Source organism: Carya illinoinensis, chromosome 6, assembly GCF_018687715.1.
Source record: "Carya illinoinensis cultivar Pawnee chromosome 6, C.illinoinensisPawnee_v1, whole genome shotgun sequence".
Lineage (NCBI taxonomy): Eukaryota > Viridiplantae > Streptophyta > Magnoliopsida > Fagales > Juglandaceae > Carya > Carya illinoinensis.
In genome coordinates, this window is record NC_056757.1 from 5,822,607 (window position 1) to 5,837,927 (window position 15,321).

Below are 15,321 nucleotides of genomic sequence, written 5' to 3' on the forward strand. Positions count from 1 at the left end.
TTGTATATCAGATATTAAATTTCTTTTACTATAAGGTAAATCTAACTATCACATTTAGACATTTAGTTTGTAAATTTACTTTTATAAAATCTCTTTGTAGACCTTAATTTTCATCTCACTTTAATGCTGTAAATTTTATAGTTTTGTATTATATTATTACAAATAGAAAAATGCTATCATCATCATTTTATCATCATTTCATTGATGTAACATAAGTGAAATATAACAAACATTTTTTAAATAAATTGATACCATACAATGGGATAATGAAATGATTAAGCCAGGTCACAGAATCACCTTTAACCTTATTTTATTTTTATTCCCGGCCTCCTTATTTTCTCTTGGCACCAGTACACACTCTCTCGTGTACACATTCTATGCCACTACTTGCTTAGAAAGTGATAGGGAGACTAACAAAAATGAGTTACTATTGTATTTTAATTTTTATCATTCTCAACCATCATATATAGTGTGTTCTGTGATACGTTTTAAGTGGCCAATATTATAAGCTAATTGCTTAAAAATTAAACCACTCCAAGTACAAGTACTTATTGTAAGTGATTGGGGATGACAAAATACAAAATAGAAACAATATTTTTCAGTATGGATATATGGAAAAGGCAGAAAGGACGGCAATGGGACTGTCCTTGAAACCATCGTTGAAGGCTCGAAGTACTGAAGGAAACAAATAATCCAATGTTCACATTGGGGAGACGGGTGGGGGTGGGGGATGGGGATTTGCCAAATGGGTTAGGCTTCAGGCTTCAGGCTTCAGGCTCGTAATCATGAACCTAGAGTTGGATGTGGGTCTCCCTCTTGCCATCTAATTGTGTAGTCTTTTCCAGACTGAAAGTCTGAACCCCTTTCCCAACCGACCCCCATACCCAGTCCTCTTTCACTGTACCATAATCTTCCTTTCTTTAGAACCTTTTCAGTTATCTGCAGTAGTACATGGGAATAATATTCTAAAAGCAGCTGTTCAGTCTATACTCATGGACTATGGAAAGAAAAATATTATTCTTTTACTATCTGCAATCACATCAATGAAATGTGTTTGATTTATGAAGACATTAAAAAGGTGCAACACATCTAAGGAGGAAGAGCAGATTGATGTTAAGAAAAATAGCATAATCAATTCATGTATATTATTAGGGAAAAAAAGAAACAAACCAAAAAAAATCATGTTTGAATTGCTCTTGCAAGTATTTTGCCAAGGCTGCTGGTGGTAGGCTCATCGATTGAAACGGAAAAGAAAGAAGAAAAGACTTGCACCAACTGCATGAATACACAGCTTGCCTTGTCAGAACATGCAAGACAACTCCATTGCAATTTTCAAACAGGGAGAATTTACTTGTTTTTGGATGGTAGCTCTTTGCCTCTTTCCCCTACTTCCACAGTAACCTGTTCCTCACATTTGTATTGTCTACATTGTTCCTCCCTTTTTCCAAGCACAAAATTTAAGATACATTTGGAAGCTTGACTGGATAAGCTGTATCGTGTGATTCTGTTCAATTCATCTGTGGTAACGCATCCGCGATCTTCTTGACTTCCTTTTCCTTCAACTACTTATTCAGATTTTGCTAGGGACTACCTTCTGAAACTGCAACAATTAACATGAAAATACGGTGACAAAAATTGGAGACAATTGTATTGATTTCCAAGTATCCAAAATCAATACATGTCAATTGTTCCTAACAATAATTCCCAGCATGTCATAAAAACATAAAAGCAGAAACTACCTCGTCTCCTCTTCATCCCGGCGGCAATTAAAAGAAGGAAAAAGTAACCAGCCCAAGTTTTCCCAAGAATCATGAGGCATATAATTCAGAGAGTTCTTCAGAGAAAGCCTTTCTAATAATCTCTCTCTTGATCTTGAAAGCTGCCGTGACTAGACCAGATTCAGGAGTCCACGGTTCAGAAAGCACTTTGATTTTTATGGGAATCTCAAACTTCTGCAACTGTGCCCGCTTTGCTTCCTGTAATCATTAAGTATATAACAAAAAAAGATATGAAAGTTAAAGCAAGTTGAGCCAGGTGGATGTTTTAGTTTATGTTGTTGGGTGTTGAGACTCATGTCATTTTTCATATCGAAGACAATAAGGTGTCCCAGACCCACTTTTAGTTAATACTAAACAATACGTATTGAGCGCAGGGATGGTCTCTCCAGAGAGTTCTGGTTCCTAAACCTTGGCTGACTCAACTTTTGCTTTATCTCTTTGGACTCAATGCCCCAAATTTTTTAACCATCCATCTCGGATGCTGGACATAAACATTCCCTCCCAAATATATTATGTATTGAGTCTTGAAGTTGCAAAATGAGAAGGAAAGGCTGGCTTAATAACCATAGAAGGGCACCCTCTTCAGGACTTGAAGTTGAATTCCTAAACATTAAGCTTAAGTCAGATTCATTTGATCCACCATAGATACCTTTTGGATTGATGCAAGAAGTTCCTTCTTCGTTTCGGCTTTCTCACACAAGTCTGCAAAGTCAGTAAAAGGAATTCCTTGCTTGGAAGCCCAATCTTCCACCGTATGCTGAGAAGCTACCAGCAGAGCCACACAGTAACTATGAAAGGGATTAGCATGCAACATGATATTGTCGACATAGGGGCTAACAAGAAGAGCGGCTTCAACCTGTAGGGAAAACCTTTAGTCCCTGAAGAAGGCTCAATGACGAAATACATCTCATCACATACCTTGCCTAGGGAGACATACTCCCCATGCTGAAGTTTGACTATGTCTATTTTGCGATCAATTATCTCAAGGCAACCATCAGCATGAAACTGCCCTATGTCACCTGTATAGTACCATCTCATTCCTCTCTCATCGACCTTTCACAAGAAAAATTAAATAAATGAACAAATAAAAAAACAAAATGCATAATTCACAACTTCCAATGTATCTTTGGCTAGGGGATGGAAACTTTGAACTCTACCTTGTATAATTCTTTTGTTTTTTCTTCATTTTTGAAATATCCAACTGTAACATTTGGACCACCAACCACTATCTCCCCACGAGGCATTGGTGAATCACTGGTTAGATATCCACCTTCAGGCCAATCAATTAACTGAGATAGAAAAGACCAGATGTTATGAATAGATACTTCCCTGAACATAATGATCACATAAAATGTACACCACAAAGGAAAGTTCTCATTGGATACCATTAGATTGATTGTTGTTACACAGATAATTGAGATTAGGGTACATGTGTTGCAATAATTATCATAGTCAACATGGAAAAATTTCAATTCTTACAAAGTTTCATGATGAGTACCCAAAACAAAGAATTATAAGATGATAAAAAGAGGCTGACCCCCAGCGAATGGCCATGCAAGCAGCTATGATGACCTTATATACTTAATGTATTACTTCTGCATGTAAATATACAGTTGTCAATCGGAAATAAAATACTGAAGAGGGAAAAAGAAGAAATGAATTTTGTGTGATTTTGTTGTTTTCTGGTGTGTGTGTGTTGGGGGGGGGGGGGGGGGGGGGGGGTGTGAATTGAACCAAAGTACCCACCAATAGATCTTGTATTTCATTCTTTATTTTACATTTTACTACAGGAACCCACAAAATGTAGAGGAAACTATTCAACATTGTAAACATTTTAAATTAGTTTCTCTCTCTTGTTGTTGATTTTCTATTGAAGGAAAAGTATTAAAAAGTATAATATTTAAATGATACGAAGAAAAATTAGATAAGCTGATGTATGGTATATTGTAAAAATCAGTATGTAAAATAGAAAAAGTGGGTTTCGGTAATATATTTTAAAGGATAGGATAAAGTATCCATTGGGAGTGCTCTAAAAAACATCATGATAACTAAGAAAGCTAAGATTAGAAAATAATTTCAAAGTGAGTGTATCACAAAAAATATCAGGCTTTTGAGAACTCGCCTCAGCATCTGAGGCATATGCTCTGCAACATTGCTAGTTTCATCATGTTACTTATAAACAAAAAAAAATTATTCATCATGGTAGTGTCAACCGTAACAGTATTGCTAAGCAACAAAACTGCCATGTTAGATAGTAGGACTAAGAAACCAGGGACACGAGTATTAAAAGTTAAGAAATTGACTACTCTAAAACAATGTGAAAACATGGAGAGAAAGGAAGACGTGTTTCTGTTGGTGCAAAGGGGCTGCAAAACAAAAAATAGTGAGAGAAAAGAGTTTGCTTTAAGGAGGGTTACAATCTCACTTTCCTTAAGACAATATTCGCTCCCACTAATAACAGTTTGCACACGGCTTACAAGCGAGTTTGCCTCCAAGAAACAATGAATCCTAAAACAAGTCTATTTGTCTAACTGAATTATGCACACATGAAATTAAACCTTGAATACCCTCAGATTTTAATATTCAACCAAGAGATTAAAAATTTGTTCTCTGCAGAATGAACAAATCTTAATGATAAGTTTTAAGAAATGAAGTATTTTGGGAAAGAGAGAATTACAAAACTGGCTTGTTAGATTGTTTAATTTGTAGACCAATTATAGATAACCAAACAATACAAACGAAAACCTTTTCGTTAAATCTGTTATGAACAGGTACATATATTACACTTGCTGCCCAGCAACATAACACTTGACTTGGTCCAATGGCCTTGTGTGGAGTGTTTAGTTATAAGACACTTTTGATAAGTCTACCTATACGAGTGTCCAGGGTGGTCCGCCCCCTATATGAATTAGGCTTTGCCTCTAGAGCACTTATGAAACCAAATATAGACACAAAGTTAATCCATGTGTTGGCTTTTATAAACTACCCAAAGAGAAGAAAATTAATATGTGGATATATTTGGCTAATGCTAATTGTAGGGCTGTACACTAAACCGAAAAACCGACCTCCACCTATGGAAACCAGCTGCCGGAACCAGCAAAGAACCGGTCGGCGGGTGAGTTAAATATATAGGAACCAACGTCGGTCAATTCGGTTTCGGTTCTCCTGTGCGAAAAACTGCTGAACTGGCCGACTGTTGGACCAACTTCAAGTGTCGTGTTGCTTGACAGGAGGTGTAATATATGTACCTGTTTGTAACAGATTTAACGAAAATGTGTAACTTTTCGTTCGAATCGTTTGGTCATTTATAAATAGACCCATTGGCCTACGAATTAAACAAAAAAAATGTTTTAGCCATAAAGAGATTCCACAAAAGTAAACTCATAAATTAGCATGGCTTGATCTAGTACATTATATTGTAAAACTACTTTTATTGTAAAGTAGATCTAGCGTATCATATGAAGACATGTCAGTTTATGAGTTAACTTTTGTGAGATCTCTTTATGGCTGTAGCATTTCTCATTAAACAATCTAATAAGCCAGTTTTGAAATTCTCTCCCCCAAAAGTTTTCATTTATTCAAAACTTATCATTAGGATATGTTCATTCTGCAGTGAATAGATTTCTAATCTCTTGGTTGAATAGCAAATTTGAGGGTATTCGGAGTCCAATTTCGTGGGTGCATAATGTAGTTAGACAAACAGACTTGTTCTGGGCTTCATTGTAACTTGGAGGTAAATTTGCTTGTAACCCATGAGCATACTATTATTGGTGGGGGCGATTATTATCTTAAGGAAAGTGACATTGTAACACGCCTTGAAGCAAACTCTTTTCTCTCACTATTTTTTGTTTTCTAGCCCCTTTTCATCAACAGTTTCAACTGTCAGCAACATACCAACTCAATTTTAGAGTTTGATGCTTTTGATCAATATTCCTCTCAAATTCAAGCACCAGACACCCATTTAAGGGACTTTTCCCCCAAAACTTTCCAGGGGATTTCTCACTCTGTATAAAGTTCGTGATTGGATGTAACTGTCAAGATTTTATCAACCACAAATCTTATTTGCAAGTTTATAAACTTCAAACAGTTTCTCTGAGATAAATATTTTTCTCAATAGATCTCCTCTTTCCTCAATCTACTGAGACCGTGGCATTCTATGATTGTAAATTCTCTGTTTTGAACATCTCCTAAAGGTATGCAACCTTACAAACATTTGATCAAAATACTTGGCTCACTTGGAGATATGAGGGAAGGCCGATTCAAATTGAATCCTGGACCTAACCTTTAATCCTAGACACTCGCACACACCCATGGTCATTTGAAAAGAAAGAAGGACGAGTCTATGAAGGCTACGTCATCCTTGAGGCTCGTGCTTTGGAGTCATGTGCTTTAAAACCTATTCCACAAGCATTTTCTATGGAAGATGAAAGTTGGATATATTGACACTAAACTGAAATGAATAAATGCATTTATCTAACATACTAGTAACCACAATTTTAGGGTTGGTTTGGGTGGTGAAGTATTATCATAATACTTCACTATTATTCATTATTTTATCATTACTTTTCACATACTTTTTACTATTTTCTACTACTATTCAATACTTTTTCATTACTTTTTCACTACGATTTACAGAGTATCTGAGATCACATTACTACCCAAACACAACCTTAAACTCACATGAAATTTCAAAAAAGTTGCATGTCTTATTCATAAGGTTTTCATTTAAGCAGATAAAAGTACTTTTAGTTATCCATTACCTTAATGAATGAGCAAGGAAGTGGAGCTCCAACACGACCAACAGATGTATCATCGACCTCAGAAAATGTTGCACCAGCAGAAGTCTCAGTAAGACCATAACCTTGACCTATTGGAGCACTGTAAATAGTAATCTAATTAGAATGTCAAGTTAAATAAAAAATTATAGTGGATGGTTATTCTTCACACGGTCAAATATAAACCTTCTCAGCAAAGTGTCTCATAACATCACAAATGCACTCTTTTATAGTATTAAATAAGGAGAAAAATTGTAATCATGCATTTTATGATGTGTTTCTATTAACAACAAATAGGACATTCAGTATCACATGCTCTTCTTCATATGACTCTAATTAGTTCTGTTTCAAGACTTCAGGTCTTTCAGAGGATTAAATCAAAGGAAAGGAAGAGCTCAATATCTCAGCTGTGTACAAAAATTCACAAGGTGGTTCAACTAGAAATGAAAGTTTGCATAATTCTACAGTGGTTTACTTTTCTTCGTGACATTATACACCTATGTTATTTGTTGTGCATGAGAAAGAGAGTGCTTAGTCTAATACTCTGGAAGGAAACAGTGACTCCTACACTAAGTAGGAAAAAATTATTTTGTGCATTTCAATTTATAGCAAGCTGGAAGTTTGCTGCATGATCATACCTTTATTTGGAGGTTCTTAATTTCAATTATATGTAATGATAACTTAAGTTTGCTAGGATACTAACCCAAGACAAATGTTGATGAATCTCTGAGTATCACCGGAGAGAGGAGCACCTCCAGACAGCACAAAGCGGATGCGACCTCCCAGAATTGCTCTGACCTTTTTAAACACAAGAAAATTCCAAATGGCCTTTTCCGGGCCAAAAGCCCCAAACCAACTTCCATTAACCGCAGACAACCTACGAGTATATGCCACGTCAAAAAACTTCTTTGCTAATCCACCCTTTGCATTTACCTGAAGTTTTGGAGGTATCAATAGCGGTGGAAGTCACCTATAATTTGGAAAAGTCTCACACAATCCAAAGCAGATTTGCAGATGCATACAAACACAAATTCAAATGCCTTTAAAAATTCCCATGCATTCATTCATGCAGGTACCATACAAACAAAAAAAATTCACAAACCTTCTTGAGTACCCCATCACGGACACGGTCAAGAATTGCTGGGACAGCTGTCATTAAAGTTGGCAACAGCACAGTGGCATCCCCCTTTGTTCCTTTTTTTATCTTGCTTGATGTATCCGTAAGCGTCAAAGGTGATCCATATCCTATAGCACTTCCAACAGCAGCCATCACATTCTAAAACAAGGAGTGAAAGTTTTTGAAAGACACATTAGAAAGAAAAATAAGAATATAATAACCTACTGTAATAAATGGATGCAAAATACCCTCTGAACTTCAATAGTAATCAATAGAACCACTTTACAGAATCACCGTACCTCAGCAGCTAATTCAAGGATATGAGCCATGGGTAGGTATGCCATGTAAATATCCTTGCTTCCAAGGCCAGGAACAATTGTCATGACAGCAGAAACTGTAGCTAGGACATTGGCATGTGTCATCATTACACCCTGAAAAAGTGTAAAAGCCAAGGTGAATTAGTACTAGATACTCTTATCTGAATTGATTAACCCTTGTCAAACCATTGAGCATTTAACTATCATCTAAGAGAGCATTTTTTAACATCAGCAAGTTTAAGACAAACATTGCTCATGAATAAAATTCAATGAAAAGACACAGAGATGTGACTGAAGTGCACAATAAGAATATGAGGGACACTGCTAAAAAAAGAAAGAAAACTAGAGAGGAAAAGCCTAAAGAAATGTTTTGATCAGTGAAAAGCCTAAAGAAATATGGTGAGAAGGAATCACCCATCCAACAATTCAGGGAGAAGATATGTAGATTTTGAATTCATAGTTAATGGACAATCCTCCAATCCAAACAAAGTGATACCAGGATCTGCCAAAATGTTCACGAACCAGTTGTTCAGAACCAACACTACATGAGAAACCTACAAAGCCCACCATTCCCTCTCTAATATGTAAAAACTAGTTTTCTGAGTATCAAGGTGGACTAGCCGTTTGAATTGTGAAAATCAGCAATCTGCCTCATATTGTCTGGTTTCCACTTGACCTAGCAAATACAGAAGTGGCCCCACTTGTGATGGCATTCTCATATTGCAGAGAAATGTAACTATGAACCGTACCGAGGAAATTCTTAATCCCCATCCATCCAAGTAGATATGTGGATAAGGAAAGACAGAGAGAAACAAGGAGGAAAATGCAATGGACAAAACTTCTAGAACCAGACGCATTTTTTAACATCAACTAGTTTAAGACAAACATTGCTCATGAATAAAATTCATTAAAAAGACACAGAGATGTGACTGAAGTGCACAAGAATTATATGAGGAACACTGCTAAAAAAAAAAAAAGAAAACTTGAGACGACAAGCCTAAAGAAATATGGTGAAAAGCCTAAAGAAATATGGTGGGAAGGAATCACCCATCCAACAATTCAGGGAGAAGATATGTAGATTTTGAATTCATAGTTAATGGACAATCCTCCAATCCAAACAAAGTGATACCAGGATCTGCCAAAATGTTCACGAACCAGTTGTTCAGAACCAACACTACATGAGAAACCTACAAAGCCCACCATTCCCTCTCTAATATGTAAAAACTAGTTTTCTGAGTATCATGGTGGACTAGCCGTTTGAATTGTGAAAATCAGCAATCTGCCTCAAATTGTCTGGTTTCCACTTGGCCTAGCAAATACAGAAGTGGCCCCAATTGTGACGGCATTCTCATATTGCAGAGAAATGTAACTAAAAACCATACCGAGGAAATTCTTAATCCCCAACCATCCAAGTAGATATGTGGATAAGGAAAGACAGAGAGAAACAAGGAGGAAAATGCAATGGACAAAACTTTTAGAACCAGAAGCATTTTTTAACATCAGCTAGTTTAAGACAAACATTGCTCATGAATAAAATTCATTAAAAAGACACAAAGAGATGTGACTGAAGTGCACAAGAATATATGAGGAACAATGCTAAAAAAAAAAAAAAACTTGAGAGGAAAAGCCCAAAGAAATATTTTAATCAGTGAAAAGCCTAAAGAAATATGGTGAGAAGGAATCACCCATCCAACAATACAGGGAGAAGATATGTAGATTTTGAATTCATAGTTGATGGACAATCCTCCAATCCAAACAAAATGATACCAGGATCTGCCAAAATGTTCACGAGCCAGTTGTTCAGAACCAACACTACATGAGAAACCTACAAAGCCCACCATTCCCTCTCTAATATGTAAAAACTAGTTTTCTAAGTATCATGGTGGACTAGCCGTTTGAATTGTGAAAATCAGCAATCTGCCTCAAATTGTCTGGTTTTCACTTGACCTAGCAAATACAGAAGTGGCCCCACTTGTGATGGCATTCTCATATTGCAGAGAAATGTAACTATAAACCATACCGAGGAAATTCTTAATCCCCATCCATCCAAGTAGATATGTGGATAAGGAAAGATAGAGAGAAACAAGGAGGAAAATGCAATGGACAAAACTTTTAGAACCAGAAGAATAATGATATAAATGAGATGCTTCTAACCTTAGGCAATCCAGTACTCCCACTTGTGTACATTATAACTGCAATATCAGCTGGAAGTGGTAAGTCGGCATCAACAGGATTTTCTCTGCCAAGACTTTCCACATCACCAAATGAGGTAATTGTCCAGCTTTTGCTCTGCTCAACGTATGAGGCATTAGAGGGGATCTCATCATCCATACATATCACACGTTTAACTGTGTCAAGTTGTTCACTTATCTCTATGAGTTTTTTAAGTTCTTTGCATCCACATATCACAGTAGTAACCTCTGTCTGGAACCAAAGAAAAAGAAAAATAAAACTAATCAGTATTGAGTAATAATGCGACTTAAGAGGCAAGGAACTAGTTTTGAACTAGCACATTAACTCCACTTATTAAATGCCAGAGTTATTCATTCGATCGGATACAGGAAATAACCAGCTGCAGAAAATTGGAACATAAATTAATTGAAAAGTAACTTGTTAATTGCCTAGCCCATTTTTTAAGCTGTTTATCACCAATCTAGACACTCTTTAACCATGCATGCATAAAGAAAGCAACAAATCAGAAAAGAGATTTGTAAAACTTACAGAACTAGAGTTCACATTTCACTAATATGTGGAGAAAATAATAATAAAAAAATGACAGTTTCTAGAAAAATGTTTGAAACGCATCAGTGCAAAAAATGAGGTCTCCAAAACACGTACCTAGCTTCTTCATAAGAACATAGGGATAAAACCTACAGATATGTTTTCAATAACAAGTCCTGTGGCACTCAGTACTTTGACACAAAAAGAAAAGAATTGTTTGCTTCTTTTGGGATGATCCAGACAAGAAAATCAAAAGTGAGAGAATATGTGGATGCATATTCTCCAAATCTACACTTAGGTTACAATTACCATTCGGAAATTCCTGTAATCTTCTGAATGAAGTTCTACTTGTTTTAAAATACCAAAAGTGATACATGGTACAATGAATATGAAGAAATATAATATTTAGAAAGCAATACATCTAAATTACGAAAGTTATACCATTAGATGGGGAAAAAGATGGGGAATGCCTTTTTAGGCACTTCCCTGCTTGTGTCTTTTTTTCATGTTTAAACTAAAGCTCTGGGATAGGCAACACATGCAGGGAGTTAAGTGCCTAAAAAGGCATTCCAGCTTTGTAATGCAATATAAAATACCAGCGCAGAGAGAGAGAGAGAGAGAGAGAGAGAACCTCATTTAATGAATGACATAAAGCCTCCTCCCCCAAAGATGCATAGATAGTCACAACAGTGACATTGCGCCTAAAGCAACCCTGATATTGAAAACTATATCAGTTACATCAAACCATTGTGAAAGTCACGGGCACTATGGAGGGCATCTTTGTCAATACTATGAGAAATGTAATGCCACCATCATCATTAGATGCACGTTACTAGAGGAGATAATTCGGGAAAGATATAGCACAGATAAATTAAAATCAAATCATACATGCAACAGAACATATTTTCATATAAATAAAGATCCTGAAAATAAGGATCGTTATATTCCATAGGCGTAAAAGGACTGATCCGTTCTAAATGTAACTGGACTCATAAGACAAGCACCTGCAATGCAATGAACCATTCTTCTCTTGTGTCAGCAAAGATTGCTGCACGTTCTTCCTTCCTGTGACCAAGTTGAGCCAAACCAGATGCAAAGTTGCACACAGCTTCAAATGCTCTACCATAGGTTAGCCACTCGTAGTCTCCCAAATGAAGCTTCTCGAAGGACCTTCCATCTTCAGTGACTTCAACCTCCCTTGAAATCAACTCCCTAGTTCCAAGTAAGTACTTATCTCGGTACTGCTCACATGAATGCTCGAAAAGTTCTGCAAGAGTTGAGATACCTTCCCATGCTGTTTGCACTGGGGAAGTGAACCGATGGTTCCGGATAGCATACCCAGGTTCCCCACCAACATCAGCGAGCAACCCCCTTTTCTTTGAATTCTTCGCATTCCTAAGTAGAACAGTAACAACGAGGGGAACAAGGACACCAACAATATAGGCATTCATATTTGGACAGCTATATGGCCCCAACAGTCCACCAATTTAAATCCTGAAACAGGGTTAACTCCACTCAATGATAAATTCAACCGAAAATCCAAGTCTATGCAAATTCGACTAAAATGTTGATATTTGTAAATCATAACAACGAACTAGCAAATGTCAATGTCACACTGTCAAAAAACTTGAATATCTAACGGATCTATAAGTTCAGAAGCGAAATAGGGAGTACAGCATAGAGCCCTAGATACGAACACAAGCATTTCTTCCAAAGATAGTAAAATCTCAAACTGATTGAGTTACAGAAAGAGGATATCTTGGATTATGATGCTAATGAACTTGAACAAATACGAATAAAATAGTCCATAATTCATGAAAAATGTTGAAGGGGAGACTTACGCATATATCACAATCAATCGACACATAGTAAGGCAACTTTCGAAAATCAATATAGTTTGATGGACTCCTTGCAGATATATACAAAGGCCAATATAAGGACAGAGGGGAAGATAATAATCACAGAAAACATGAACTTAAAACAAGATATAAACAAATCCAATACGCTTAATACTAAAAAGAAAAAACAAGTATTTTCAAGGAGCAAGCAATGTAGGTAGCGCATAGAAAAACGAAAAACAAAAACATAAAGAATCATAAGTTGCAGGAAACCACGAAACATGGGGAACCCATTTCAGAAAACAGATTAGTGAACCTGAAAGTGTCTTCAGTTCTGGGCTCTGAAGCGGAAGAGCAGAAAAACAAAAACAGGTATCAAGTGATCAGCATTGCGAGAATTCAAGCAATGAACTGGAAACCAGGAGTTTGAATAGGATTATAAAGGGTCCAGAGATCGAAAACAGTGACTTACTAGTGCTGGAGTAGGGTTGAAGGCGGATAGTTGAGGCGGAGAAATCGAAGGGAAGAAGGTTTGGAGTTTCAGAAGGAGCTGTCTGTGTACCGTTTTTATTGTCGAGAGAAAGTGGCAAAAATGTAAATTGAGGATCATTGTTGTTGTTTTTCTGTACACGTGGTGGTATGTGTTGTTCGTTGGTGGACCTGGGCCATTCAATCTGTGTGAAGGAAGGTGTGAGAAGGATGTGGTGCCGGTGGCCCAGATGGCATACAGATTTGGATTCTCAAGTCATAGCCGTCCAAAAGGAGAGACAAGAAGGCCGAATGTCTTTAGTTGCTCAGAACGGCAATCCCAAGTGTCAATTTCATGAAGCTGGAGGTGGTGGTGTGTTTTCGTGGACAGCCAGATTTCTGCAAAATTTCCAACGTAATACGTACACGTAACATAGACAAGGTTTGGTTTGTTCGTACCGATCCAATTTCACCATGAAAAAATCTAATTACAAGTATAATTACACACTAATATATGTATCAATCTAATGTGATTGGTCAAAAAATAGATTTTATTGAAAACAGTACTAATTTAAATTTTGAATATGAAGTAATCAATATTGGTACGCAGATTAGGATGCGACTTTGCTTGTATGTAGCAAAACTCTTCTACCAGTTCTTCTATATGCAAGCAGACGGTGGACGAAAAATGCAAACCATTGATGACATGGCAAGTAAAAAAAAGGAGGGAAAATACACAAAATGTGCTTCAGAAGCTTTGTTTCATCTCTCTCGTCCGCTGTAGTCTCTGCGAGCACCTCTATATGCACGTCCTCTGTGACCACGTCGGTCAGAGTTCACTTCACAGATCTCCTCCACCATTTTCAGTGTCGCGACCAACTCTTGTCTCACTTTCTCTATTTTCATCTCCCACTTTCTCTATTTTCATCTCTCATTAGTCTCTAGTCCGGTCTATTTTCTGCCATTAGAGTACAAGGTAGTCTCAGAAGGAAAATCTCACCCAGTATTCGACTTTCACATGTAAAACGTCTTCCTGAAAAGGTATTGGCTTCCACATTTTTTCTTTTCTTGTTTATTTGAAAACAAGCATGTAACTTTTCACCCTTTTTTTGCTCTTGTATAATGAGATGGTGTTTTCCTTGACCTTACAAAGCGTTATTTATTTTCGTTTACAACCAAACATAGTGTACATACCTAAGGATCGAGGAAATGAGTCAAAGAAGAGGGGTTGAGGCTGCGTTAGTTAGTTTCCTGAAAGCATGGGAGATTGAGGCCAGAGTGAGGGACTCAGGCTTGTTGGAATAAAAGGTAATTTTTATCATGATTTATGAAGTAGTTCAAATTTTATTTGTAAGTACTTGAAATATTATATCATGATTTCCCCTGTAAGTAGTTCAGAAATTATGAAGTTAAATTATGTCCACAACTAAAAAGAGAAGCATTACAGGAACAGAAGTTGTGGTTGAGTAATTAAATTGGCTGGTAATTTATCTGCAAGTGTAAATAGAGAAGTCACTTAACTCATAGCGCACCTGTAAAACAGATTATATCTGCCTCAGTTAAAAAAAATAAGATATATATGCCACATTTAAAAAGCAAAAGGAAAAAAATAGGGAAATTGATACTGTTGAGGTTTGGATATCCTAGCATAGAACTTAGAAACAAATAAGTCCTCATCCATAACTCCCCTAAAAATGAAGTAAGAAAAGAAGTGTCTGGCATCATTTTACCACTTGTATTACACGCCATGTGGACTCAAACAGGTAGGACTCTGATGATCCAGCAATAAGTTTGTCTTCTAGCAAAACTTCCACACATGCAAGTGCTGAATTTGCTACAGAGTCAAGATTGTATCCTCCTTCTAATGCCAATATAATCTTACCTTGGGTGAAACTCATCAGCTGAAAAATAAATAAAACGAAGAATATAGAAAAACTCAAAACACAGAGACAAAAACACAAAAAAATATGCTTCTAATCACCAAGGATTATGTTATAGTATGTGCTACAAAATATGCTTTGAACATAATTAAAATGCAATTATGCTAACAGCAGTATGTATATTTATTCACTAAATATACATATTGTTTATTCACTAAAAAAAATATTGCAGCTGAATGATTGGATTATAGATTCGTGAATGGAAATTCTTTTGTGCTAAAAGATAGTAAGACAGCGGTGGCCATCTCATATGGGGTCCCTAGATGTTAGATATCCTAAGTACTGAATCGAGAATGTTATATAATTGATTTTTTAGGTGGGATATTCATCACGTGCTCAGTCTGGAATCATGGATGAGCAGGGCCTG

General features: G+C 36.6%; 1 protein-coding gene across 14 annotated transcripts; it reads right to left on the bottom strand.

Annotated features, from left to right (window-relative positions):
- Positions 1 to 482: 482 nt before the first annotated feature.
- On the bottom strand, positions 483 to 13,147 carry LOC122313225 (long chain acyl-CoA synthetase 9, chloroplastic-like). 14 transcript variants are annotated; one of them, XR_006243325.1, is made up of 15 exons: positions 12,863 to 13,095; positions 11,713 to 12,202; positions 11,340 to 11,420; positions 10,142 to 10,411; positions 7,970 to 8,101; positions 7,656 to 7,829; positions 7,257 to 7,486; positions 6,539 to 6,656; positions 2,936 to 3,067; positions 2,697 to 2,831; positions 2,428 to 2,634; positions 1,740 to 1,976; positions 1,352 to 1,600; positions 1,171 to 1,275; positions 483 to 939 (listed from the first exon to the last, which is right to left on the bottom strand). XR_006243325.1 is itself a non-coding variant. In XM_043128024.1 (12 exons), the coding sequence occupies exons 2-12, from the start codon at positions 12,157 to 12,159 to the stop codon at positions 1,809 to 1,811; spliced, it is 2,094 nt and encodes a 697-aa protein (XP_042983958.1). In that variant the 5' UTR covers positions 12,160 to 12,202; positions 12,863 to 13,095; the 3' UTR covers positions 1,091 to 1,808. The 14 variants fall into 14 exon arrangements, 2 of the variants coding, with proteins under 2 accessions (XP_042983958.1, XP_042983959.1); XR_006243326.1 differs by having other exon boundaries at positions 483 to 965; XR_006243327.1 differs by lacking the exon at positions 1,171 to 1,275.
- Between the last annotated feature and the right edge of the window lie 2,174 nt (positions 13,148 to 15,321).

Excerpts from the sequence above, each read along its gene's own strand:
- LOC122313225 (XM_043128024.1), bottom strand. The coding sequence starts at position 12,159 with ATGAATGCCTATATTGTTGGTGTCCTTGTTCCCCTCGTTGTTACTGTT. Across the intron at positions 6,657-7,256 it reads TTCATCAACATTTGTCTTGG|TGCTCCAATAGGTCAAGGTT; the intron begins GTTAGTATCCTA and ends TACTATTTACAG. Across the intron at positions 2,635-2,696 it reads AGTATGTCTCCCTAGGCAAG|GTTGAAGCCGCTCTTCTTGT; the intron begins GTATGTGATGAG and ends TTTTCCCTACAG.